Source organism: Haemorhous mexicanus (assembly GCF_027477595.1).
Source record: "Haemorhous mexicanus isolate bHaeMex1 chromosome 32 unlocalized genomic scaffold, bHaeMex1.pri SUPER_32_unloc_5, whole genome shotgun sequence".
Taxonomy (NCBI): Eukaryota; Metazoa; Chordata; class Aves; order Passeriformes; family Fringillidae; genus Haemorhous; species Haemorhous mexicanus.
Genome location: NW_026775986.1, coordinates 628 through 26,611, shown reverse-complemented (window position 1 = coordinate 26,611; position 25,984 = coordinate 628). Strand labels below are relative to the sequence as shown.

General features: G+C 53.0%; 2 protein-coding genes across 4 annotated transcripts; one reads left to right on the top strand and one right to left on the bottom strand.

The window, feature by feature from the left end:
• Positions 1-7,385, bottom strand: RPS18 (ribosomal protein S18). The gene is made up of 4 exons (XM_059837394.1): positions 7,130-7,385; positions 5,776-5,874; positions 4,078-4,164; positions 1-195 (listed from the first exon to the last, which is right to left on the bottom strand). The coding sequence occupies exons 1-4, from the start codon at positions 7,130-7,132 to the stop codon at positions 16-18; spliced, it is 369 nt and encodes a 122-aa protein (XP_059693377.1). The 5' UTR covers positions 7,133-7,385; the 3' UTR covers positions 1-15.
• Positions 7,181-23,468, top strand: VPS52 (VPS52 subunit of GARP complex). Of its 3 annotated transcripts, none has more exons than XM_059837392.1 (7): positions 7,181-7,228; positions 7,384-7,465; positions 7,922-7,974; positions 9,333-9,408; positions 11,708-11,775; positions 17,206-17,381; positions 23,016-23,468. In XM_059837392.1, exons 1-7 carry the CDS (start codon positions 7,211-7,213, stop codon positions 23,437-23,439), a joined length of 897 nt encoding a protein of 298 aa, XP_059693375.1. In that variant the 5' UTR covers positions 7,181-7,210; the 3' UTR covers positions 23,440-23,468. The 3 variants fall into 3 exon arrangements, with proteins under 3 accessions (XP_059693375.1, XP_059693374.1, XP_059693376.1); XM_059837391.1 differs by having other exon boundaries at positions 7,197-7,249; XM_059837393.1 differs by lacking the exon at positions 23,016-23,468 and adding an exon at positions 21,349-22,111 and having other exon boundaries at positions 7,197-7,249.
• The last annotated feature ends 2,516 nt before the right edge of the window (positions 23,469-25,984 follow it).

Below are 25,984 nucleotides of genomic sequence, written 5' to 3'. Positions count from 1 at the left end.
GGAAATTGGGAAAAATCAGGGAGCAGGGAGCTGTGGGCAGCTGGGGCCAGGTGTGGCAGGTGAGGGGACAGCTGGGGACAGCTGGGGACCCACCTGGGAGTACTTGCCATCCTTGACGTCCTTCTGCCTGTTGAGGAACCAGTCAGGGATCTTGTACTGCCGGGGGTTCTGCATGATGGTGATCACCCTCTCCACCTGGGGACACGGGGACACGCCCGTCACACCTGCCACCACCTGGCCCCACGGTGTCCCCAACCCCATGGGGACACAAACCCCAAATTTGGGGTGAAAACCCCCAAAAACTGCACCAAAATCCCATTAAAAATGGCTGAAATAGCACTAAAACGGCCCCAAAAGTCCCTAAAAATCCCCAAAATCAGCCCAAAATGCCCCAAACGTGTCCCCAAGGCCACCAGAAATGTCCCCAAGGTGTCCCCAACCCCACAGGGACAAACACTCCAAAACTGGGGTGAAAAACCCCAAAAACTGCACCAAAATCCCATTTAAAATGGCTGAAATAGCACTAAAAACATCCCCAAATCAGCCCAAAATGCCCTCAAAGTGTCCCCAAGGCCACCAAAAATGTCCCCAAGGCGTCCTCAACCCCATGGGGACTGAAACCCCCAAAATTTGGGGTGAAAACCCCAAAAACTGCACAAAAATCCCATTAAAAATGGCTGAAATGGCTCAAAAAGGTCCCAAAAAGTCCCTAAAAATCCCCAAAATCAGCCCAAAATGCCCTCAAAGTGTCCCCAAGGCCACCAGAAATGTCCCCAAGGTGTCCCCAACCCCACAGGGACAGAAATCCCCAAAACTGGGGTGAAAAACCCCAAAAACTGCTCCAAAATCCCATTAAAAATGGCTGAAATGGCTCAAAAACGGCCCAAAAATTCTCTAAAAATCACCAAAAATCAGCCCAAAATGCCCCAAACACGTCCCCAAGGCCACCAGAAATGTCCCCAAGGTGTCCCCAACCCCACGGGGACACAAACCCCAAAATTGGGGTGAAAAACCCCCAAAAACTGCTCCAAAATCTCATTAAAAATGGCTGAGATTGCTCAAAAACGGCCCAAAAAGTCCCTAAAAATCCCCAAAATGCCCTCAAAGTGTCCCCAAGGCCACCAAAAATGTCCCCAAGGTGTCCCCAAGCCCACGGGGACAGAAACCCAAAATTTGGGGTGAAAAAACCCCCAAAAACTGCTCCAAAATCCCATTAAAAATGGCTGAAGTTGCTCAAATTGTCCCAAAAATCAGCCCAAAATGCCCTGAAAGTGTCCCCAAGGCCACCAGAAATGTCCCCAAGGTGTCCCCAAGCCCATGGGAACAAAAAATCCCAAAATTGGGGTGAAAAACCCAAAAACTGCTCCAAAATCCCATTTAAAATGGCTGAAATTGCTCCAAAACGTCCCCAAAACCAGCCCAAAATGCCCTGAAAGTGTCCCCAAGGCCACCAGAAATGTCCCCAAGGTGTCCTCAACCCCACAGGGACAGAAACCCAAAATTGGGGTGAAAAACCCCAAAAACTGCACCAAAAAATGGCTGAAATAGCACAAAAAACATCCAAAAAGTCCCTAAAAATCCCCAAATCAGCCCAAAATGCCCTCAATGTGTCCCCAAGGCCACCAGAAATGTCCCCAAGGTGTCCCCAACCCCATGGGGACAAAAATCCCCCAAAATTGGGGTGAAAAACCCCAAAAACTGCACCAAAAATGGCTGAAATAGCACAAAAAAAGTCCCTAAAAATCCCCAAAATTCAGCTCCAAAATGCCCCAAATGTGTCCCCAAGGCCATCAAAAATGTCCCCAAGGTGTCCCCAACCCCACAGGGACAGAAACCCCCAAAATTTGGGGTGAAAACCCCAAAAACTGCTCCAAAATCCCATTAAAAATGGCTGAAATTGCTCAAAAAGGTCCCAAAAATTCTCTAAAAATCACCAAAATCAGCCCAAAATGCCCTCAAAATGTCCCCAAGGCCACCAAAAATGTCCCCAAGGTGTCCCCAAGCCCACGGGGACAGAAACCCCCAAAACTGGGGTGGAAAACCCAAAAACTGCACCAAAATCCCATTAAAAATGGCTGAAATTGCTCAAAAAGGTCCCCAAAATCAGCCCAAAATGCCCTCAAAGTGTCCCCAAGGCCACCAAAAATGTCCCCAAGGTGTCCCCAAGCCCACGGGGACAGCAACCCCCAAATTTGGGGTGAAAACCCCAAAAACTGCACCAAAAAATGGCTGAAATAGCCAAAAAAATGTCCCAAAAAGTTCCTTAAAATCCCCAAAATTCAGCTCCAAAATGCCCCAAATGTGTCCCCAAGGCCACCAGAAATGTCCCCAAGGTGTCCCCAAGCCCACGGGGACAGAAACCCCAAAACTGGGGTGAAAAACCCCAAAACCTGCTCCAAAATCTCATTAAAAATGGCTGAAATGGCTCAAAAAGGTCCCAAAAAGTCCCTAAAAATCCCCAAAATCAGCCCAAAATGCCCTCAAAGTGTCCCCAAGGCCACCAGAAATGTCCCCAAGGTGTCCTCAACCCCATGGGGACAAAAAAACCCCAAAATTTGGGGTGAAAAACCCAAAAACTGCTCCAAAATCCCATTAAAAATGGCTGAAATGGCTCAAAAATGGCCCAAAAAGTCCCTAAAAATCCCCAAAATTCAGCCCAAAATGCCCCAAACGTGTCCCCAAGGCCACCAGAAATGTCCCCAAGGTGTCCCCAACCCCATGGGGAAACAAACCCCAAAACTGGAGTGAAAAACCCCAAAAACTGCACCAAAATCCCATTAAAAATGGCTGAAATGGCTCAAAAATGACCCAAAAAGTCCCTAAAAATCCCCAAAATTCAGCTCCAAAATGCCCCAAACACGTCCCCAAGGCCACCAGAAATGTCCCCAAGGTGTCCTCAACCCCATGGGGACATAAAACCCCAAAACTGGGGTGGAAAACCCAAAAACTGCACCAAAATCCCATTAAAAATGGCTGAAATTGCTCAAAAAGGTCCCCAAAATCAGCCCAAAATGCCCTCAATGTGTCCCCAAGGCCACCAGAAATGTCCCCAAGGTGTCCCCAAGCCCACAGGGACAGCAACCCCCAAATTTGGGGTGAAAACCCCAAAAACTGCACCAAAAAATGGCTGAAATAGCCAAAAAAACGTCCCAAAAAGTCCCTAAAAATCCCCAAAATTCAGCTCCAAAATGCCCCAAATGTGTCCCCAAGGCCACCAAAAATGTCCCCAAAGTGTCCCCGAGCCCACGGGGACACAAACCCCAAAATTTGGGGTGAAAACCCCAAAAACTGCTCCAAAATCCCATTAAAAATGGCTGAAATGGCTCAAAAACGGCCCAAAAAGTCCCTAAAAATCCCCAAAATCAGCCCAAAATGCCATAAAAGTGTCCCCAAGGCCACCAAAAATGTCCCCAAGGTGTCCCCAACCCTCCCAGGACCCCAAGTGGCAGAAATCAGATGAAAACCCCAAACAGCTGCAGCTGAATTACCCCAAAGCAGCAGAAACAGCACCAAAAATCCCAGATCCCCTCAGAGCGCCCCAAACCCCCATGGACTGTCCCCAAGGTGTCCCCAAGGTGTCCCCAGGTGTCCCCAGGTGCCACCTCATCCTCGTTGAGCTCCTGGCGCGCTTGGTCAGGTCGATGTTGGCCCCAAACCCCCCGGAATTGTCCCCAACCCCACCCCAAACCCCCTGGGACTGTCCCCAAACCCCCTGGAATTGTCCCCAAGGTGTCCCCAGGTGCCACCTCGTGCTCGGTGAGCTCCTGGCACACTTGGTCAGGTCGATGTCAGCCCCAAACCCCCTGGAATTGTCCCCAACCCCACCCCAAACCCCCTGGGACTGTCCCCAAACCCCCATGGATTGTCCCCAAGGTGTCCCCAGGTGCCACCTCGTCCTCGGTGAGCTCCCCGGCACACCTGCTCAGGTCGATGTTGGCCCCAAACCCCCTGGAATTGTCCCCAAACCCACCCCAAAGCCCCATGAATTGTCCCCAAACCCCCTGGGACTGTCCCCAAACCCCCTGGGACTGTCCCCAAACCCCCTGGGACTGTCCCCAAGGTGTCCCCAGGTGCCACCTCGTCCTCGGTGAGCTCCCCGGCGCGCTTGGTCAGGTCGATGTCGGCCTTGCGCAGCACCACGTGCGCGTAGCGCCGCCCCACGCCCTGGGGACAGCACGGTGACAGTGAGGGGACAGCGGGGTCACAGCCCGGGGACACTGAGGTGGCAGCTCCCCAGGGCCAACACGGTGTCCCCAAGCCTTTCAAAGTGTCCCCAGCTCCCTCCAGGTGTCCCCAAACTGTCCCCAATCCCCCCCAAGGTGTCCCCAACCGCCCTGGCAGTGTCCCCAAATTGTCCCCACCCCCCCACAGGCTGTCCCTGCAGTGTCCTCATCACAACAGTGTCCCCGGCTGTGTCCCTGCAGTGTCCCAACCCCCCTGGCAGTGTCCCTGTTGCTGTCCCCACCCCCTGGCAGTGTCCCCACCCACCTGGCAGTGTCCCTGTTGCTGTCCCCACCCCCTGGCAGTGTCCCCACCCACCTGGCAGTGTCCCTGTTGGTGTCCCCACCCCCTGTTGATGTCCCCACCTTGATGGCGGTGATGGCGAAGGCGCTCTCTGGCAGTGTCCCCACCCGCCTGCTGGTGTCCCTGTTGGTGTCCCCACCCCCTGGCAGTGTCCCCATTAGTGTCCCCACCTTGATGGCGGTGATGGCGAAGGCGATCCCTGGCAGTGTCCCCACCCCCTGGCAGTGTCCCCACCCCCTGGCAGTGTCCCTGCAGTGTCCCCAGTGTCCCCACCTTGATGGCGGTGATGGCGAAGGCGATCCCTGGCAGTGTCCCCACCCCCTGTTGGTGTCCCCACCCCCCTGTTGGTGTCCCCACCCCCTGGCAGTGTCCCTGCAGTGTCCCCTGTTGATGTCCCCAGTGTCCCCACCTTGATGGCAGTGATGGCGAAGGCGAACTCTGGCAGTGTCCCCACCCCCCTGGCAGTGTCCCTGCAGTGTCCCCACCCCCTGTTGCTGTCCCCTGTTGATGTCCCCACCTTGATGGTGGTGATGGCGAAGGCGATCCCTGGCAGTGTCCCCACCCCCCTGTTGGTGTCCCTGCAGTGTCCCCTGTTGGTGTCCCCACCTTGATGGCGGTGATGGCGAAGGCGATCCCTGGCAGTGTCCCCACCCCCCTGGCAGTGTCCCAACCCCCCTGGCAGTGTCCCTGGCAGTGTCCCCACCCCCTGTTGGTGTCCCCTGTTGATGTCCCCACCTTGATGGCGGTGATGGCGAAGGCGATCCCTGGCAGTGTCCCCACCCCCCTGGCAGTGTCCCCACCCCCCTGGCAGTGTCCCTGCAGTGTCCCTGGCAGTGTCCCCTGTTGATGTCCCCACCTTGATGGCGGTGATGACGAAGGCGATCCCTGGCAGTGTCCCCACCCCCCTGCAGTGTCCCCACCCCCTCTGGCAGTGTCCCCACCCCCTGTTGGTGTCCCTGCAGTGTCCCTGTTGATGTCCCCAGTGTCCCCACCTTGATGGCGGTGATGGCGAAGGCGATCCCTGGCAGTGTCCCCACCCCCTGTTGGTGTCCCCACCCCCTGGCAGTGTCCCTGCAGTGTCCCCTGTTGGTGTCCCTGCAGTGTCCCCAGTGTCCCCACCTTGATGGCGGTGATGGCGAAGGCGATCCCTGTTGGTGTCCCCACCCCCCTGGCAGTGTCCCCACCCCCCTGTTGGTGTCCCTGCAGTGTCCCTGCAGTGTCCCCTGTTGGTGTCCCCATTAGTGTCCCCACCTTGATGGCGGTGATGGCGAAGGCGATCTTGCGGCGCCCGTCGATGTTGGTGTTGAGCACCCGCAGAATGTGCTGGAACTTCTCGGGGATCACCAGCGACTGCGGGGACAGTGGGGACACTGAGGGGACACTGGGGACAGCACGGACTGGGGGGACATTGGGGACAGTGAGGGGACACTGTGGACAGCAGGGACTGAGGGGACATTGGGGACAGTGAGGGGACACTGGGGACAGCTGGGAATGGGGGGACAGTGAGGGGATATTGGGGACAGTGAGGGGACACTGGGGACAGCTGGGAATGGGGGGACAGTGAGGGGACACTGGGGACAGCAGGGACAGCGAGGGGATATTGGGGACAGTGAGGGGACACTGGGGACATCATTGGGGACATTGGGGACAGTGAGGGCACATTGGGGACAGCTGGGACTGCGGGGACAGCCAGGGGACAGTGAGGGGACACTGGGGACAGCTGGGAATGGGGGGACAGCGAGGGGATATTGGGGACAGTGAGGGGACACTGGGGACATCACTGGGGACATTGGAGACAGCTGGGACTGAGGAGACATTGGGGACAGTGAGGGGACATTGGGGACTGAGGGGACAGCAAGGGGACATTGGGCACAGTGAGGGGACAGCAGGGACTGAGGGGACAGCGAGGAGATATTGGGGACAGTGAGGGGACACTGGGGACATCACTGGGGACATGGGAAACAGCTGGGACTGAGGGGACATTGGGGACAGTGAGGGCACATTGGGGACTGAGGGGACAGCAAGGGGACATTGGGCACAGTGAGGAGACAGCAGGGACTGAGGGGACAGCAGGGACTGAGGGGACATTGGGGACATCTGGGATCACCAGCGACTGAGGGGACATTGGGGACATCACTGGGGACACGGTGGGCATGGGCGGGGGACAGCACCGGGATGGTTTTTGGGGGGGTTGAGGAAACTTCCAGATGGACTTGAGACAATTTCAGGAGGTTGTGGACACCTGGAAGAACTGGGGACACTCTGGGGACAGTTTGAGGGGATTGGGGGCACTTTCAGGGGATTTGGGACAGTTTAACGGTGGTTTGTGACAATTCTGGGAGCGGCTTGGGCCGTTTGAGCGACACTTTGGGGACATTTTGGGGCCGCTCCGGGCCGACCCCGCCGTGAGGGGAGCGAAGGCCGCCATGACACCTGGGGGGGGGGGGTCGGACATTCGCGCCCTTCCCGCCGCCATCGCCGCTCGCCGCCGCTCCCTTCCCGCCCCGCCGCCTCCCTCGGTGCCGCCGCCATCGCCCCGCGCCCTTCCCGCCGCCCGCCGCCCTCCCCGCGCGCCGATGGCGGCGGATCCCGCCCGGGACCTCACCATGGCTGCGGCGTCCGCGGGGCTCTGCCGGGAGAAGAAGGAGGCGGAAGTGACGTCACGCGGACGCCGTGCGTCACCAAGATGGCGGCGCAGGCGGAGGTAGCGCCGGCAGCGGGAGAGGTTTGGGGGATTCCGGGGCGGTTTTGGGTTTTTTGGGGGTTTTTTTGGAAGTTTTTGGGGTTTTTTTGTGGGGATTCGGGAGGTTTTGGGATCGCGGAGGGGGCGCGGCCGTTTCTGAGGCTGTTGTGCCGCAGGTGGCGGCGATGGAGGCGCCGCTGGAGGCGGAGCTGGAGGCGGAGCTGGACCTGGAGGGGGCGGAGCTGGAGGAGGTGGATGGTGAGAGGGGCGGGGCCAACAAAGAGGCGGGTTAATTAACACCTAATGAGGGGGCGTGGCCGCACATATAGCTGGCCCTGAGGGGGTAAGGCCTGCAGGTGAAGGTGGGCGTGGTCAGAGCCGCGGGGCGTGGTCCGAATATCGAGGATGCCACAAAAAGGCGTGGCTTTGATCTCGTTTGGGGGTGTGGCCTGCCGGAGGGGCGTGGCCATAACCATATTTGGGTGTGCCTGTCACGCTAGGGGCGCGTATCCACCAATGGAGGGGGCGTGGCCTGTGGGAGGGGGCGTGGCCGACTGGACAGAACCACTTGGGCAGCAATGGGGGGGGGGGGGATATTCCCCAATTCCGCTCCTTTTCCCCATTTTTTCCCTTTTTTCCCCATTTTTTCCCGTTTTCTCCCCATTTTTTCCCATTTTTCCCATTTTTTTCCCCAATTCTCCCCGTTTTTCCCAGTGCACATCCAGGAGAATCTGGAGGACGCCCTGGTGCAGGAGGCGCTGCAGACCGTGAGTCCCAAAATGGCCCCAAAATCCCCCAAAATGGCCCCAAAATCCCCCAAAAAGGCCCCAAAATCCCCCCAAATCCCCCGAAATGGCCCCAAAATCCCCCAAAATGGCCCCTAAATCCCCCAAAATCCCCCCAAATGGCCCCAAATCCCCCAAAATGGCCCCAAAATCCCCCAAAATGGCCCCAAAATCCCCCAAAATGGCCCCAAAATGGCCCCAAAATGCCCCAAAATGGCCCCAAAAGTCCCCAGGGGGCTCCAGGTGTCCCCAAGGTGGCCCCAAAGTGTCACCAAACGTCCCCAGGTGGCCCCAAAATGGCATCAAATGACCCCAAAATGGCCCCAACTGTCACTCAAATGGCCCCAAGGTGTCCCCAGGTGGCACCAAAAGTCCCCAGGTGTCCCCAAGTGTCCCCAAGGTGTCCCCAGGTGTCCCCAAAATGGCCCTAAATGTCCCCAAGGTGTCCCCAGGTGTCCCCAAATGTCCCCAGATGTCTCCAGGTGTCCCCAGGTGTCACCAAGGTGTCTCCAGATGGCCCCAAAATGGCCCCAGAGTGTCCCCAAATGTCCACAAGGTGTCCCCAGGTGTCTCAGGTGGCACCAAAATGGCCCCAAATTGTCCCCAAAATCCCCCAGGTGTCCCCAGGTGTCCCCAAGTGTTTCCAAACTCAGCCTGAAGTCCCAAAAATGCTAAAAAATCCCCAAAAAATGCCCCAAAATGGCCAAAAAAAGCCCCAAAACCCCGGGAAAAAACCCCAAACTGTCCCCAAAGTGTCCCCAAATGTCCCCAAAGTGTCCCCAGGTGTCCCCAGGTGTCCCAAACTGTCCCCAAACTCAGCCTGAAGTCCCAAAAATGCTAAAAAATCCCCTAAAAATGGCCAAAAAAAGCCCCAAAACCCCGGGGAAAAACCCCAAACTGTCCCCAAATGTCCCCAAATGTCCCCAGGTGTCCCCAAAGTGTCCCCAGGTGTCCCCAGGTGTCCCCAAACTCAGCAGGAAGTCCCAAAATTGCTAAAAAATCCCTAAAAATGCCCCAAAATGGCCAAAAAAAGCCCCAAAACCTTGGGAAAAAAACTCAAACTGTCCCGAAATGTCCCCAAAGTGTCCCCAAATGTCCCCAAAGTGTCCCCAAAGTGTCCCCAGGTGTCCCCAGGTGTCCCCAAACTCAGCAGAAAGTCCCAAAATTGCTAAAGAATCCCCAAAAAATGCCCCAAAATGGCCCAAAAAAGCCCCAAAACCCCAGGAAAAAACCCCAAACTGTCCCCAAATGTCCCCAAATGTCCCCAAATGTCCCCAAAGTGTCCCCAGGTGTCCCCAGGTGTCCCCAGGTGTCCCCAAGTGTCCCCTCCCTCGTTGCAGGGCGTGGACCTGCGCCAGTACTCGCGGCAGGTGGAGCTGGAGCTGCAGGAGGTGGAGAGGGCCTCGATCCAGGACTGTATCCCAAAAGTGTCCCCAAAATGTCCCCAAGGTGTCCCCAAGTGTCCCCAGGGTGTCCCCAGGGTGTTTCCAATGTCCCCAGGGTGTCCCAGTGTCCCCAAACCCCCCAAAATGCCCCAAAACTGCCTCAAAATCCCCCCCCAAAATGCCCCCAAATCCCAAAAATCTGTCACCAAGATGTCCCCAAAGTGTCCCCAAATGTCCCCAAGGTGTCCCCAGGTGTCCCCAGGGTGTCCCCAAAGTGTCCCCGAGGGTGAAATCCCCCAAAATCCCCAAATTTGGCCCCAAAATCCCCAAATTGGCCCCAAATTCTCTAAAAATGTCCCCAAATCCCCAAAACCTGACCCCAAATTCCTCAAAACTGTCCCCAAAGTGTCCCCAGGGTGTCCCCAATGTCCCCAAAGTGTCCCCAAGGGTGAAATCCCCCAAATCCCCAAATTTGGCCCCAAAATTGGCCCCAAAATTGGCCCCAAATTCTCTAAAAATGTCCCCAAATCCCCAAAACCTGACCCCAAATTCCTCAAAACTGTCCCCAAAGTGTCCCCAAATGTCCCCAGGGTGTCCCCAAGTGTCCCCAAGGTGTCCCCAGGGTGTCCCTGAGGGAGAAACTCCCCAAAATCCCAAAATTTGGCCTCAAAATCCCCAAAATTGGCCCCAAATTCGCTTCAGTTGTCCCCAAGGTATCCCCAGATTCCTCAGAATTGTCCCCAAGGTGTCCCCAGGGTGTCCCTGATGTCCCCAAGGTGTCCCCAGGGTGTCCCCAGGTGTCCCCAAGTGTCCCCAAGGTGTCTCCAGATATCCCCAGGTGTCCCTAATGTGTCCCCAAGTGTCCCCAAGGTGTCCCCAGGGTGTCCCTGAGGTCCCCAAGGTGTCCCCAGGTGTCCCCAGGTGTCCCCAAGGTGTCCCCAGGGTATCCTCAGGGTGTCCCCAAGTGTCCCCCAAGTGTCCCCAGGTGTTCCCAGGTGTTCCCAAGGTGGCCCCAGGTGTCCCCGAGGTGTCCCCAAGGTGTCCCCAAGGTGTCCCCAGGTGTCCCCAAGGTGTCCCCAAGGTGTCCCCAGGTGTCCCCAAAGTGTCCCCAGGTGTCCCCAGGTGTCCCCAAAGTGTCCCCAGGGTGTCCCTGAGGTCCCCAAGGTGTCCCCAGGTGTCCCTGATGTCCCCAAGGTGTCCCCAGGGTGTCCCCAAAGTGTCCCCAGGTGTCCCCAGGTGTCCCCAAAGTGTCTCTAATGTATCCCCAGGGTGGCCCCAGGTGTCCCCAGGTGTCCCCAGGTGTCCCCCAGGTGTCCCCAGGTGTCCCCAAGGTGTCCCCAGGGTATCCCCAGGGTATCCCCAGGTGTCCCCAAGGTGTCCCTGAGGTCCCCAAGGTATCCCCAGGTGTCCCCAAGTGTCCCCCAGGTGTCCCCAGGTGTCCCCAGGGTATCCCCAGGTGTCTCCAGGTGTCCCCCAGGTGTCCCCAGGTGTCCCCAGGTATCTCCAGGTGTCCCCAAGGTGTCCCCAGGGTATCCTCAGGGTGTCCCCAAGGTGTCCCCAGGTGTCCCAAGGTGTCCCCAGGGTGTCCCCAAGGTGTCCCCAGGGTATCCCCAGGTGTCCCCAGGTGTCCCCAGGTGTCCCCAAGGTGTCCCCAGGGTATCCTCAGGGTGTCCCCAAGTGTCCCCCAAGTGTCTCCAGGTGTTCCCAGGTGTTCCCAAGGTGTCCCCAGGTATCTCCAGGTGTCCCCAAGGTGTCCCCAGGGTATCCTCAGGGTGTCCCCAGGGTATCCCCAGGGTATCCCCAGGTGTCCCCAAGGTGTCCCCAGGGTATCCTCAGGGTGTCCCCAGGTGTCCCCAAGGTGTCCCTGAGGTCCCCAAGGTGTCCCCAGGGTGTCCCCAAAGTGTCCCCAGGTGTCCCCAGGTGTCCCCAGGGTATCCTCAGGGTGTCCCCAAGGTGTTCCTGAGGTCCCCAAGGTGTCCCCAGGCTGTCCCCAAGGTGTCCCCAGGTGTCCCCAAGCTGTTCCCCAGGTGTCCCCAGGTGTCCCCAGGTGTCCCCCAGGTGTCCCCCAGGTGTCCCCAGGTGTCCCCAGGTGTCCCCAGGTATCTCCAGGTGTCCCCAAGGTGTCCCTGATGTCCCCAGGTGTCCCCAGGCTGTCCCCAAGGTGTCCCCAGGTGTCCCCAGGTGTCCCCAGGTGTCCCCAGGTGTCCCCAGGTATCTCCAGGTGTCCCCAAGGTGTCCCTGATGTCCCCAGGTGTCCCCAGGTGTCCCCAGGTGTCCCCCGGTGTCCCCAGGTGTCCCCAGGTGTCCCCAGGTGTCCCTTGACCCCTCAGACATCCGGGAGAGCGAGAACATCGCCGAGCTGCACAACCAGATCAGCGCCTGCGACGCCATCCTCCAGGTGAGCCCGGCCCCAGGTGGCACCAAGGTGTCCCCAATGTCCCCAAGGCGTCCCCAAGGTGTCCCCAGGTGGCACCAGGTGTCCCCAATGTGGCACCAGGTGTCCCCAAAGGGGCACCAGGTGGCACCAAATGGCCCCAAAATGGCCCCAAATGGTCCCAAAACGGCACCAGAGCGGCCTCGAGTGTCCCCAGGTGTCCCCAAGTGTCACCAGGTGTCCCCAAGGTGTCCCCAGGTGGCACCAGGTGTCCCCAAAGTGGCCCCAGGTGGCACCAAAATGGCCCCAAATGGTCCCAAATGGCACCAGAGTGGCCTCAAGTGTCCCCAGGTGTCCCCAAGGTGTCACAAAGTGTCCCCAGGTGTCCCCAATGTCCCCAAGGTGTCCCCAGGTGTCACCAGGTGTCCCCCAAGTGTCCCAAATGTCCCCAAGGTGTCCCCAGGTGGCAACAAATGGCCCCAAAGTGGCCCCAAATGGTCCCCAAATGGCACCAGAGCGGCCTTGAGTGTCCCCAAGGTGTCACAAAGTGTTCCCAGGTGTCCCCCAGGTGTCCCCAATGTCCCCAAGGTGTCCCCAGGTGGCACCATGTGGCACCAGGTGTCACCAGGTGTCCCCAAAGTGGCCCCAGGTGGCACCAAATGGCCCCAAAATGGCCCCAATGATCCCAAAACGGCACCAGAGCGGCCTCAAGTGTCCCCAGGTGTCCCCAGAATGTCCCCAAGTGTCCCCAGGTGTCCCCAGGTGGCACCAGGTGTCCCCAAGTGTCCCCAAAGTGGCCCCAGGTGGCACCAAATGGCCCCAAAATGGCCCCAAATGGTCCCAAAACGGCACCAGAGCGGCCTCAAGTGTCCCCAGGTGTCCCCAAAGTGTCCCCAAGGTGTCCCCAATGTCCCCAAGGTGTCATCAAGTGGCACCAGGTGTCCCCAAAGTGGCACCAGGTGTCCCCAAAGTGGCACCAGGTGGCACCAAATGGCCCCAAAATGGGCCCAAATGGTCCCCAAATGGCACCAGAGTGGCCTCAAGTGTCCCAAGGTGTCCCCAGGTGTCCCCAGAATGTCCCCAATGTCCCCAAGGTGTCACCAGGTGTCCCAAGGTGTCATCAATTGTCACCAGGTGGCCCCAAAATGGCCCCAAATGGTCCCAAAATGGCACCAGAGAGGCCTCAAAGTGTCCCCAGGTGTCCCCAGAATGTCCCCAGGTGTCCCCAATGTCCCCAAGGTGTCCCCAGGTGTCCCCAAAGTGGCACCAAATGGCCCCAAATGGCACCAAAATGGCACCAAATGGCACCAGAGTGTCCCCAGGTGTCCCCACAGGTCCCCAGGTGACACCAAAGTGGCCCCAGAGTGGCCCCAGGTGGCACCAGAGTGGCCTCAAGTGTCTTCAAATGTCCCCAAGGTGTCCCCAGGTGGCACCAAGTGGCCCCAGGTGTCCCCAAGAGGCACCAGGTGGCACCAAATGGCCCCAAAAGGCCCCAAAATGGCCCCAGAGTGGCCTCAAGTGTCACCAGGTGTCCCCAAGGTGTCACCAGGTGTCCCCAAGGTGTCCCCAGGTGTCTCCAAGTGTCCCCAGGTGGCACCAAAATGGCCCCAAATGGCACCAGATTGGCCTCAAGGGTCCCCAAATGTCCCCAAGGTGTCCTCAAATGTCCCCAGATGTCCCCAGGTGTCCCCAGGTGTCCCCAAGTGTCCCCAAACTCAGCAGGAACCCCCAAAAATGCTAAAAAATCCTCAAAAAATGCCCAAAAAAGCCCCAAACCCCGGGAAAAAAACCCCAAAGTGTCCCCAAATGTCCCCAAAGTGTCCCCAAATGTCCCCAGGTGTCCCCAAGTGTCCCCAAATGCCAAAAAAACCCCTTAAAAATCACCAAAAAATCCCTAAAAATGCCCCAAAATGCCCAAAAAAGCCCCAAAACCCCGGGGAAAAAACCCCAAACTGTCCCCAAATGTCCCCAAATGTCCCTGAATGTCCCTAAATTGACCCTGAATGTCCCCAGATTGTCCCTAAACGTCCCCAAGTGTCTCCAAATGGCACCAAAGTCCCCAAAAATGCTAAAAAATCCCTAAAAATGCCCCAAAATGGCCAAAAAAAGCCCCAAAAACCCAGGAGAAAATCCCCAAACTGTCCCCAAAGTGTCCCCAGAGTGTCCCCAGGTGTCCCCAGGTGTCCCCAGGGGTCCCCAGGTGTCCCCAAACTCAGCAGGAAGTCCCAAAAAAATGCTAAAAAATCCTCAAAAAATGCCCAAAAAAGCCCCAAAACCCCAGGGAAAAAAACCCAAAATGTCCCCAAATGTCCCCAAAGTTTCCCTGAATGTCCCCAAATGTCCCCAAGTGTCCCCAAGTGTCCCCAAGTGTTCCCAAACTCATCAGGAACCCCCAAAAATGCTAAAAAATCCTCAAAAAATGCCCCAAAATGGCCCAAAAAAGCCCCAAAACCCCGGGAAAAAAACCCAAAATGTCCCCAAATGTCCCCAAATTGACCCTGAATGTCCCCAAATTGTCCCTAAATGTCCCCAGTGTCCCCAAATGTCTTCAAATGGCACCAAAATCCCCTAAAAATCACCAAAAAATCCCCAAAAAATGCCCCAAAATGGCCCAAAAAAGCCCCAAAACCCCGGGAAAAAAACCCCAAATTGTCCCCAAATGTCCCCAAAGTGTCCGTGAATGTCTCCAGGTGTCCCCAGGTGTCCCCAAGTGTCCCAAAATGTCCCCAAACTCAGCAGGAACCCCCAAAAAATGCTAAAAAATCCTCAAAAAATGCCCCAAAAAGCCCCAAAACCCCGGGGAAAAAACCCCAAACTGTCCCCAAATGTCCCCAAATGTCCCCAGGTGTCCCCAAATGTCCCCAAGTGTTCCCAACTGTCCCCAAACTCAGCAGGAAGTCCCAAAAAATGCTAAAAAATACCCAAAAAATGCCCAAAAAAGCCCCAAAACCCCGGGAAAAAAACCCCAAAGTGTCCCCAAAGTGTCCCTGACTGTCCCCAAATGTCCCCAAATTGTCCCTAAATGTCCCCAAGTGTCCCCAAATGGCACCAAAGTCCCCTAAAAATCCCCCAAAAAACCCCCAAAAATGCCCCAAAATGGCCAAAAAAAGCCCCAAAACCCCGGGAAAAAAACCCCAACTGGCCCCAAATGTTCTTAAAGTGTCCCCAAATTGTCCCCAAATGTCCCCAGATGTCCCCAGGTGTCCCCAGGTGTCCCCAACTGTCCCCAAACTCAGCAGGAAGCCCCCAAAAAATGCTAAAAAATCCTCAAAAAATGCCCCAAAAAAGCCCCCAAACCCCGGGAAAAAACCCCAAATGTCCCCAAATGTCCCCAAAGTGTCCCCAAATGTCCCCAGGTGTCCCCAAGTGTCCCCAAATGCCAAAAAAAAACGTTAAAAATCACCAAAAAATCCCTAAAAATGCCCCAAAATGGCCAAAAAAAGCCCCAAAACCCTGGGGAAAAAACCCCAAACTGTCCCCAAATGTCCCCAAATGTCCCCAAATGTCCCTGAATGTCCCTAAATTGACCCTGAATGTCCCCAGATTGTCCCTAAACGTCCCCAAGTGTCTCCAAATGGCACCAAAGTCCCCAAAAATGCTAAAAAATCCCTAAAAATGCCCCAAAATGGCCAAAAAAAGCCCCAAAAACCCAGGAGAAAATCCCCAAACTGTCCCCAAATTGTCCCCAAATGTCCCCAAGGTGTCCTCAAATGTCCCCAGGTGTCCCCAGGTGTCCCCAGGTGTCCTCAAACTCAGCAGGAAGTCCCAAAAATGCTAAAAAATCCCCCAAAAAATGCCCAAAAAAGCCCCAAAACCCCGGGAAAAAAACCCCAAATTGTCCCCAAATGTCCCCAAATGTCCCCAAATGGTCCCTAAATGTCCCCAAGTGTCCCCCAGTGTTCCCAAACTCATCAGGAACCCCCAAAAATGCTAAAAAATCCCTAAAAAAGCCCCAAAATGGCCCAAAAAAGCCCCAAAACCCCAGGGAAAAAACCCAAACTGTCCCCAAATGTCCCCGAATGTCCCTAAATTGACCCTGAATGTCCCCAAATTGTCCCTAAATGTCCCCAAGTGTCCCCAAATGCCACAAAATCCCCTAAAAATCACCAAAAAAATCCCTAAAAATGCCCTAAAATGGCCAAAAAAAGCCCCAAAACCCTGGGAAAAAACCCCAAAGTGTCCCCAAATATCCCCAAATGTCCCCAAATGGTCCCTAAATGTCCCCAAATGTCCCCAAATTGTCCCTAAATGTCCCCAGTGTCCCCAAATGGCACCAAAGTCCCCTAAAAATCACCAAAAAAATCCCTAAAAATGCCCTAAAGTGGCCAAAAAAAGCCCCAAAACTCCGGGGAAAAAACCCCAAACTGTCCCCAAAGTGTCCCCAAATGTCCCCAGGTGTCCCCAGGTGTCCCCAAATGTCCCCAAGGGTTCCCAACTGTCCCCAAACTCAGCAGGAACCCCCAAAAAATGCTAAAAAATCCTCAAAAAATGCCCAAAAAAGCCCCAAAACCCCGGGGAAAAACCCCAAATTGTCCCCAAATGTCCCTGAATGTCCTCAAATGGTCCCTAAATTGACCCTGAATGTCGCCAAATTGTCCCTAAATGTCCCCAAGTGTCCCCAAATGGCACCAAAGTCCCCAAAAAATCACCCAAAAATCCCTAAAAATGCCCCAAAATGGCCAAAAAAAGCCCCAAAACCCCGGGAAAAAAACCCAAACTGTCCCCAAAGTGTACCCAAATGTCCCCAAATGTCCCCAGGTGTCCCCAAATGTCCCCAAGTGTCCCCAACTGTCCCCAAACTCAGCAGGAACCCCCAAAAAATGCTAAAAAATGCCCCAAAAATGCCCAAAAAAGCCCCAAAACCCCGGGGAAAAACCCCAAATTGTCCCCAAATGTCCCCAAATGTCCCCGAATGTCCCCAAATTGACCCTGAATGTCCCCAAATTGTCCCTAAATGTCCCCAGTGTCCCCAAATGTCTTCAAATGGCACCAAAGTCCCCTAAAAATCCCCCAAAAATTCCCTAAAAATGCCCCAAAATGGCCCAAAAAAGCCCCAAAACCCCGGGAAAAAAACCCCAAAGTGTCCCCAAATGTCCCCAAATGGTCCCTGAATGTCCCCAAATGTCTCCAAATGACCCCAAATGTCCCCAGGTGTTCCCAACTGTCCCCAAACTCAGCAGGAAGTCCCAAAAAATTGCTAAAAAATCCTCAAAAAATGCCCAAAAAAAGCCCCAAAACCCCGGGAAAAAACCCCAAATGTCCCCAAATGTCCCCAAAGTGTCCCCAAGTGTCCCCAAGTGTTCCCAAACTCATCAGGAACCCCCAAAAATGCTAAAAAATCCTCAAAAAATCCCCCAAAATGCCCAAAAAAGCCCCAAAACCCCGGGGAAAAAAACCCCAAAGTGTCCCCAAAGTGTCCCCAGAGTGTCCCTGAGTGTCCCCAAATGTCCCCAGCGCATGGAGGAGATGCTGGGCTCGTTCCAGAGCTCGCTGAGCTCGCTGAGCTGGGAGATCCGGGCACTGCAGGGCCAGGCCGGGGCCATGAACCTGCGGCTGCGGAACCGCCGGGAGGTCAGGGAGAGGCTGGGGGGGCTCCTGGACGAGCTGGTCGTGCCCCCCGAGATGATCAGGTGGGCAGAAAGGGGAATTTGGGGGGAAAAAACGGGATTTGGGGGTGAAAAAACGGGATTTGGGGGTGAAAAACTGGGATTTTAGGGGTTAAAAATGGGATTTTAGGGGTTAAAAATGGGATTTTTGGGAGCAAAACTGGGATTTTAGGGGTTAAAAATGGGGGTTTGGGGGATAGAAACCTGAGAAAATGGGATTTAGGAGGAAAAACGGGAATTTGGGGGGAAAAATGCGAATTTTGAGAAAAAGAACGGGGTTTGGGGGTGAAAAAATGGGATTTTGGGAGGAAAAAAAGGGATTTTAGGGGTTAAAACTGGGATTTAAGGGGTTAAAACTGGGGGTTTGGGGGATAGAAACCTGAGAAAAATGGGATTTAGGAGGAAAAAAGGGATTTTGGGGGGAAAAAAAAGGGATTTTGGGGCAGAAATTGGGAATTTGGGGCAGAGATTGGGAATTTTTCCTGCGGCTGCGGAACCGCAGGGAGGTCAGGGAGAGGCTGGGGGGGCTCCTGGACGAGCTGGTCGTGCCCCCCGAGATGATCAGGTGGGCAGAAAGGGGGAAAATGGGAATTTTGGGGGGAAAAAATGGGATTTTGGGAAAAAAAATGGGATTTTGGGAGCAAAAAATGGGATTTTAGGGGTTAAAAATGGGAATTTAGGGGTTAAAAATGGGATTTTAGGGGTTAAAAATGGGAGTTTGGGGGTTAAAAATGGGATTTTGGGGGTTAAAAATGGGATTTTAGGGGTTAAAAATGGGGGTTTGGGGGATAGAAACCTGAGAAAAATGGGATTTTGGGAGGAAAAAAGGGATTATGGGGCAGAAATTGGGATTTTGGGAGCAAAAAAAGGGATTTTGGGGCAGAAATTGGGGTTTGGGAGAGAAATTGGGAATTTTTCCTGCGGCTGCGGAAGCGCAGGGAGGTCAGGGAGAGGCTGGGGGGGCTCCTGGACGAGCTGGTCGTGCCCCCCGACATGATCAGGTGGGAAGAAAGGGGAATTTGGGGGGAAAAAACGGGATTTGGGGAAAAAAAACGGGGTTTGGGGGTGAAAAAATGGGATTTTAGGGGTTAAAAATGGGATTTTAGGGGTTAAAAATGGGATTTTAGGGGTTAAAAATGGGGGTTTGGGGGATAGAAACCTGAGAAAAATGGGATTTAGGAGGAAAAACGGGATTTTGGGGGGAAAAATGGGAATTTTGGGAAAAAGAACGGGGTTTGGGGGTGAAAAAATGGGATTTTGGGAGGAACAAATGGGATTTTCGGGACCAAAACTGGGATTTAAGGGGTTAAAACTGGGGGTTTGGGGGATAGAAACCTGAGAAAAATGGGATTTAGGAGGAAAAACGGGAATTTGGGGGGAAAAAATGGTAATTTGGGGCAGAGATTGGGAATTTTTCCTGCGGCTGCGGAACCGCAGGGAGGTCAGGGAGAGGCTGGGGGGGCTCCTGGACGAGCTGGTCGTGCCCCCCGAGATGATCAGGTGGGCAGAAAGGGGAATTTGGGGGGAAAAAATGGGATTTGGGGAAAAAAAACGGGGTTTGGGGGTGAAAAAACGGGATTTTGGGAGGAAAAAATGGGATTTTGGGAGGAAAAAATGGGATTTTAGGGGTTAAAAATGGGAATTTAGGGGTTAAAAATGGGATTTTAGGGGTTAAAACTGGGAGTTTGGGGGATAGAAACCTGAGAAAAATGGGATTTAGGAGGAAAAAAGGGAATTTGGGGGAAAAATGGGAATTTTGGGAAAAAGAACGGGGTTTGGGGGTGAAAAAATGGGATTTTGGGAGGAAAAAATGGGATTTTAGGGGTTAGAAATGGGATTTTAGGGGTTAAAAATGGGGGTTTGGGGGATAGAAACCTGAGAAAAATGGGATTTAGGAGGAAAAAAGGGATTTTGGGGGGAAAAAATGGAAATTTGGGGCAGAAATTGGGAATTATCTGCAGCCCGAGAGGTCAGGGAGAGGCTGGGGGGGCTCCTGGACGAGCTGGGGGTGCCCCCCGACATGATCAGGTGGGCAGAAAGGGGGAAAATGGGAATTTTGGGGGGAAAAACAGGGATTTGGGGAAAAAAAATGGGATTTTGGGAGCAAAAAATGGGATTTTAGGGGTTAAAAATGGGATTTTAGGGGTTAAAACTGGGAGTTTGGGGGATAGAAACCTGAGAAAAATGGGATTTTGGGGATGGAAAAATGGGGTTTGAGGGAAAAAGTGGGATTTTGGGGGGAAAAAGGGATTTTGGGGGAAAAAATGGGATTTTGGGGCAGAAATTGGGAATTTTTCCTGCGGCTGCGGAACCGCCGGGAGGTCAGGGAGAGGCTGGGGGGGCTCCTGGACGAGCTGGGGGTGCCCCCCGAGATGATCAGGTGGGCAGATTTCAGTTTTGGGGGGAAAAAATGGGATCTGGGAAAAAAAAACGGGGTTTGGGGGTGAAAAAATGGGATTTTGGGAGGAAAAAATGGGATTTTAGGGGTTAAAAATGGGAGTTTGGGGGATAGAAACCTGAGAAAAATGGGATTTAGAAGGAAAAACGGGAATTTGGGGGGAAAAATGGGAATTTTGGGAAAAAGAACGGGGTTTGGGGGTGAAAAAATGGGATTTTGGGAGGAAAAAATGGGATTTTGGGAGGAAAAAATGGGATTTTAGGGGTTAAAAATGGGGGTTTGGGGGATAGAAACCTGAGAAAAATGGGATTTTGGCAATGGAAAAATGGGGTTTGAGGGAAAAAGTGGGATTTTGGGGGGAAAAAGGGATTTTGGGGGTGAAAAAATGGGATTTTGGGGCAGAAATTGGGAATTTGGGGCAGAAATTGGGAATTTTCTGCAGCCCGAGAGGTCAGGGAGCGGCTGGGGGGGCTCCTGGACGAGCTGGGGGTGCCCCCCGACATGATCAGGTGGGCAGAAAGGGGGAAAATGGGAATTTTGGGAGGAAAAAATGGGATTTGGGGAAAAAAAATGGGGTTTGGGGGTGAAAAAATGGAATTTTTGGAGGAAAAACTGGGATTTTAGGGGTTAAAAATGGGATTTTAGGGGTTAAAACTGGGATTTTAGGAGTTAAAAATGGGATTTTTAGGGGTTAAAAATGGGATTTTAGGACAAAAAAAAATGAGATTTGGGGAGAGAATTCCCCAGAAATGGGGTTTGGGGACAGAAAATGGGAATTTGGGGAGAAAATTCCTGAAAAAATGGGGTTTGGTGACCCAAAAATTGGGATTTTAGGGAGCAAAACATGGGATTGGAGGGGGAAAAAAAAAATCCGGATTTCAGGAGGAAAACTTGGGGTTGTGGGGAGAATTCCCAGTAAAATGGGATTTGGGGGGAGAAAAAGGGATTTTGGGAGCAAGAAATGAGATTTTAGGGAGCAAAACTGGGGGGTTTGGGGATAGAGACCTAAAAAAAATGGGATTTTCCGACAAAAGAAATTGGGAATTTAGGGAGGGAATGACCCAAAAATGGGGTCTGGGACAGAAAAATGTGAATTCCCAGGAAGAATTCCCAAATCCCGGGGTTTTGAGACATTTCCCCTTTTTTTTTTGAACGGATTTTTTTCCGTTTTTTCCCCTGGAATTTCCAAATTCCTCGATGGCTTGGGGTGGAATTTCCCCCTGATTTTTCCCATGGAATTTCCCCGTTTTTTTGATGGAGTTTTCCCATTTTTGGATGGATTTTGACGCTTTTTCCCCATTTTTTGATGGAATTTTTCCCATTTTTGATGTCATTTCCCCATTTTTGGACGGATTTTGACGGGGTTTTTCCCATTTTCCCCCATTTTCTCCCCATTTCTGCCGTCCCCAGTGTGATCCTGGAGTCCCCAGTGACCTCCCCCGAGTTCCAGCCCCAGCTCAGGGCCCTGGATGGGATTGGATGGGATTTCCATGGAACATTCCCAGTTTTTGATGTCATTTCCCCATTTTTGTTGGATTTGGACGGGGTTTTTCCCATTTTCCCCCATTTTCTCCCCATTTTTCCCCTGCCCAGTGTGATCCTGGAGTCCCCAGTGACCTCCCCCGAGTTCCAGGCCCAGCCCAGGGCCCTGGATGGGATTGGATGGGATTTCCATGGAACATTCCCAGTTTTTGATGTCATTTCCCCATTTTTGGACGGATTTGGACGGGGTTTTTCCCATTTTTTGACATTTTCTCCCCATTTTTCCCCTGCCCAGTGTGATCCTGGAGTCCCCAGTGACCTCCCCCGAGTTCCAGCCCCAGCCCAGAGCCCTGGATGGGATTGGATGGGATTTCCATGGAACATTCCCAGTTTTTGATGTCATTTCCCCATTTTTGGACGGATTTTGACGGGGTTTTTCCCATTTTCCCCCATTTTCTCCCCATTTTCCCCCTCCCCAGTGTGATCCTGGAGTCCCCAGTGACCTCCCCCGAGTTCCAGCCCCAGCCCAGGGCCCTGGATGGGATTGGATGGGATTTCCATGGAACATTCCCAGTTTTTGATGTCATTTCCCCATTTCTTGACGGATTTTGACGGGGTTTTTCCCATTTTCCCCCATTTTCTCCCCATTTCTGCCCTCCCCAGTGTGATCCTGGAGTCCCCAGTGACCTTCCCCGAGTTCCAGCCCCAGCCCAGGGCCCTGGATGGGATTGGATGGGATTTCCATGGAACATTCCCAGTTTTTGATGTCATTTCCCCATTTTTGGACGGATTTTGACGGGGTTTTTCCCATTTTTTGACATTTTCTCCCCATTTTTCCCCTGCCCAGTGTGATCCTGGAGTCCCCAGTGACCTCCCCCCGAGTTCCAGCCCCAGCCCAGGGCCCTGGATGGGATTGGATGGGATTTCCATGGAACATTCCCAGTTTTTGATGTCATTTCCTCCCATTTTTGGACGGATTTTGACGGGGTTTTTCCCCATTTTCCCCCCATTTTCTCCCCATTTCTGCCCTGCCCCAGTGTGATCCTGGAGTCCCCAGTGACCTCCCCCGAGTTCCAGCCCCAGCCCAGGGCCCTGGATGGGATTGGATGGGATTTCCATGGAACATTCCCAGTTTTTGATGTCATTTCCCCATTTTTTGACAGATTTTGACGGGGTTTTCCCCCATTTTTTGACATTTTCTCCCCATTTCTGCCGTCCCCAGTGTGATCCTGGAGTCCCCAGTGACCCCCCCCGAGTTCCAGCCCCAGCCAGGGCCCTGGATGGGATTGGATGGGATTTCCATGGAACATTCCCAGTTTTTGATGTCATTTCCCCATTTTTGGATGGATTTTGACGGGGGTTTTTTCCCATTTTTTGAAATTTTCTCCCATTTTCTGCCGTCCCCAGTGTGATCCTGGAGTCCCCAGTGACCTCCCCCGAGTTCCAGCCCCAGCCCAGGGCCCTGGATGGGATTGGATGGGATTTCCATGGAACATTCCCAGTTTTTGATGTCATTTCCCCCATTTTTTGATGGATTTTGATGGGGTTTTTCCCATTTTTTGACATTTTCTCCCCCATTTCTGCCGTCCCCAGTGTGATCCTGGAGTCCCCAGTGACCTCCCCCCGAGTTCCAGGCCCAGCTCAGCGCCCTGGATGGGATTGGATGGGATTTCCATGGAACATTCCCAGTTTTTGATGTCATTTCCCCATTTTTGGACGGATTTTGACGGGGTTTTTCCCATTTTCCCCCATTTTCTCCCCATTTCTGCCGTCCCCAGTGTGATCCTGGAGTCCCCAGTGACCTCCCCCGAGTTCCAGGCCCAGCTCAGGGCCCTGGACTCTCAGCTGGGCGCGGTGAAGGACGCGGCGTTCCGCGACACCCTGGCCTGCGCCGACGTCCAGGCACGTCCTCGACCGCCTCCCGCATCAAGGTCAGGAACCCCCCAGTTCACCCCAAAAATCCCCAAAATCCCAGCCCAAAAATCCTGGGAATTACCCCCAAAAAATCCCCAAAATCCCAGTCCAAAAATCCTGGGAATTACCCCCAAAAAAAATCCCCAAAATCCCAGTCCAAAAATCCTGGGAATTACCCCGAAAAAATCCCCAAATTCCCAGCCCAAAAAATCACAAAATTGCCCAAAATCCCCAAAATCCCAGTTTAAAAATCCCGGGAATTACCCAAAAAAATCCCCAAATTTGTAGGCTAAAATTCCCAGGAATTTCCCCGAAAAGTCCCCAAATTCCCAGCCCAATAATCCTGGGAATTACCCCAAAAAATTCCAAATTCCCAGCCCAAAAATCCTGGGAATTACCCTCAAAAATCCCCAAAATCCCAGCCCAAAATTCCTGGGAATTACCCAAAAAAATCCCCAAATTTGTAGGCTAAAATTCCCAGGAATTTCCCCGAAAAGTCCCCAAATTCCTTGTCCAAAATTCCTGGGAATTACCCCCAAAAATCCCCAAATTCCCAGCCCAAAATTCCTGGGAATTTCCCCCCAAAATCCCAGCACAAAAATCCTGGGAATTACACCCAAAAATCCCCAAAATCCAGCCCAAAATTTCTGGGAATTACCCCCAAAAATTCCCAAAATCCCAGCGCAAAATTCCCAAAAATTTCCCCCAAAAATCCCCAAAATTCCAGCCCAAAATTCCTGGGAATTACCCCCAAAAATCCCCAAATTCCCAGCCCAAAATTCCCAGGAATTTCCCCCAAAAATCCCCCAAAATCCCAGCCCAAAATTCCTGGGAATTGCCTAAAAAAATCCCCAAATTCCCAGCCCAAAAATCCTGGGAATTACCCCAAAAAAATCCCCAAATTTTCTGCCCAAAAATCTCCAAAATCCCCAAATTCTTGCCCAAAAATCCCGGGAATTACCCCAAAAAATCCCCAAATTCCCAGGAAAAAAATCCCAAATTCCCAGCCCCAAAATCCCCAAATTTCCCAGCCCAAAATTCCTGGGAATTACCCCCAAAAATCCCCAAATTCCCAGGAAAAAAATCCAAATTCCCAGCCCCAAAATCCCCAAATTTCCCAGCCCAAAATTCCTGGGAATTACCCCCAAAAAATCCCCAAATTCTCAGGAAAAAAATCCCAAATTCCCAGCCCCAAAATCCCCAAATTTCCCAGCCCAAAATTCCTGGGAATTACCCCCAAAAATCCCCAAATTCCCAGGAAAAAAAATCCCAAATTCCCAGCCCCAAAATCCCCAAATTTCCCAGCCCAAAATTCCTGGGAATTACCCCCAAAAAAATCCCCAAATTCCCCAGCTCAAAATTCCTGGGAATTACCCCCAAAAATCCCCAAATTCTCAGGAAAAAAATCCCAAATTCCCAGCCCAAAATCCCCAAATTTCCCAGCCCAAAATTCTGGGAATTACCCCCAAAAATCCCCAAATTCTCAGGAAAAAAATCCCAAATTCCCAGCCCCAAAATCCCCAAATTCCCCAGCCCAAAATTCCTGGGAATTACCCCCAAAAATCCCCAAATTCTCAGGAAAAAAATCCCAAATTCCCAGCCCCAAAATCCCCAAATTTCCCAGCCCAAAAATCCCAGGAATTACCCCCAAAAATCCCCAAATTCTCAGGAAATAAATCCCAAATTCCCAGCCCCAAAATCCCCAAATTTCCCAGCCCAAAATTCCTGGGAATTACCCCCAAAAATCCCCAAATTCTCAGGAAAAAAATCCCAAATTCCCAGCCCCAAAATCCCCAAATTCCCAGCCCAAAAATCCCTGGGAATTACCCCCAAAAATCCCCAAATTCCCAGGAAAAAAATCCCAAATTCCCAGCCCCAAAATCTCCAAATTTCCCAGCCCAAAATTCCTGGGAATTACCCCAAAAATCCCCAAATTCCCAGCCCAAAATTCCTGGGAATTACCCCAAAAAAATCCCCAAATTTTCTGCCCAAAAATCTCCAAAATCCCCAAATTCCCCAGCCCAAAAATCCCGGGAATTACCCCCAAAAATCCCAAATTCTCAGGAAAAAAATCCCAAATTCCCAGCCCCAAAATCCCCAAGATTTCCCAGCCCAAAATTCCTGGGAATTACCCAAAAAATCCCCAAATTCCCAGCCCAAAAAAATCACAAAATTGCCCAAAATCCCAGCCCAAAATTCCCGGGAATTACCCAAAAAAATCCCCATATTTGTAGGCTAAAATTCCTGGGAATTTCCCTGAGAAATCCCCAAATTCCTTGTCCAAAATTCCCAGGAATTACCCCCAAAATCCCCAAAATCCCAGTCCAAAATTCCTGGGGAATTACCCAAAAAAATCCCCAAAATCCCACCCCAAAATTCCCAGGAATTACCCCAAAAAATCCCCAAATTTTTGGCCCAAAAATCTCCAAAATCCCCAAATTCCTGCCAAAATTCCTGGGAATTACCCCCAAAAATCCCCAAATTCCCAGGAAAAAAATCCCAAATTCCCAGCCCCAAAATCCCCAAATTTCCCAGCCCAAAATTCCTGGGAATTACCCCCAAAAATCCCCAAATTCCCAGCCCAAAATTCCTGGGAATTACCCCAAAAAAATCCCCAAATTTTCTGCCCAAAAATCTCCAAAATCCCCAAATTCCCCAGCCCAAAATTCCTGGGAATTACCCCCAAAAATCCCCAAATTCTCAGGAAAAAAATCCCAAATTCCAGCCCCAAAATCCCCAAATTCCCCAGCCCAAAATTCCTGGAATTACCCCCAAAAATCCCCAAATTCCCGTCCCGAAAATTCCAAACAATCCCTGAATTCCCAGCCCAAAA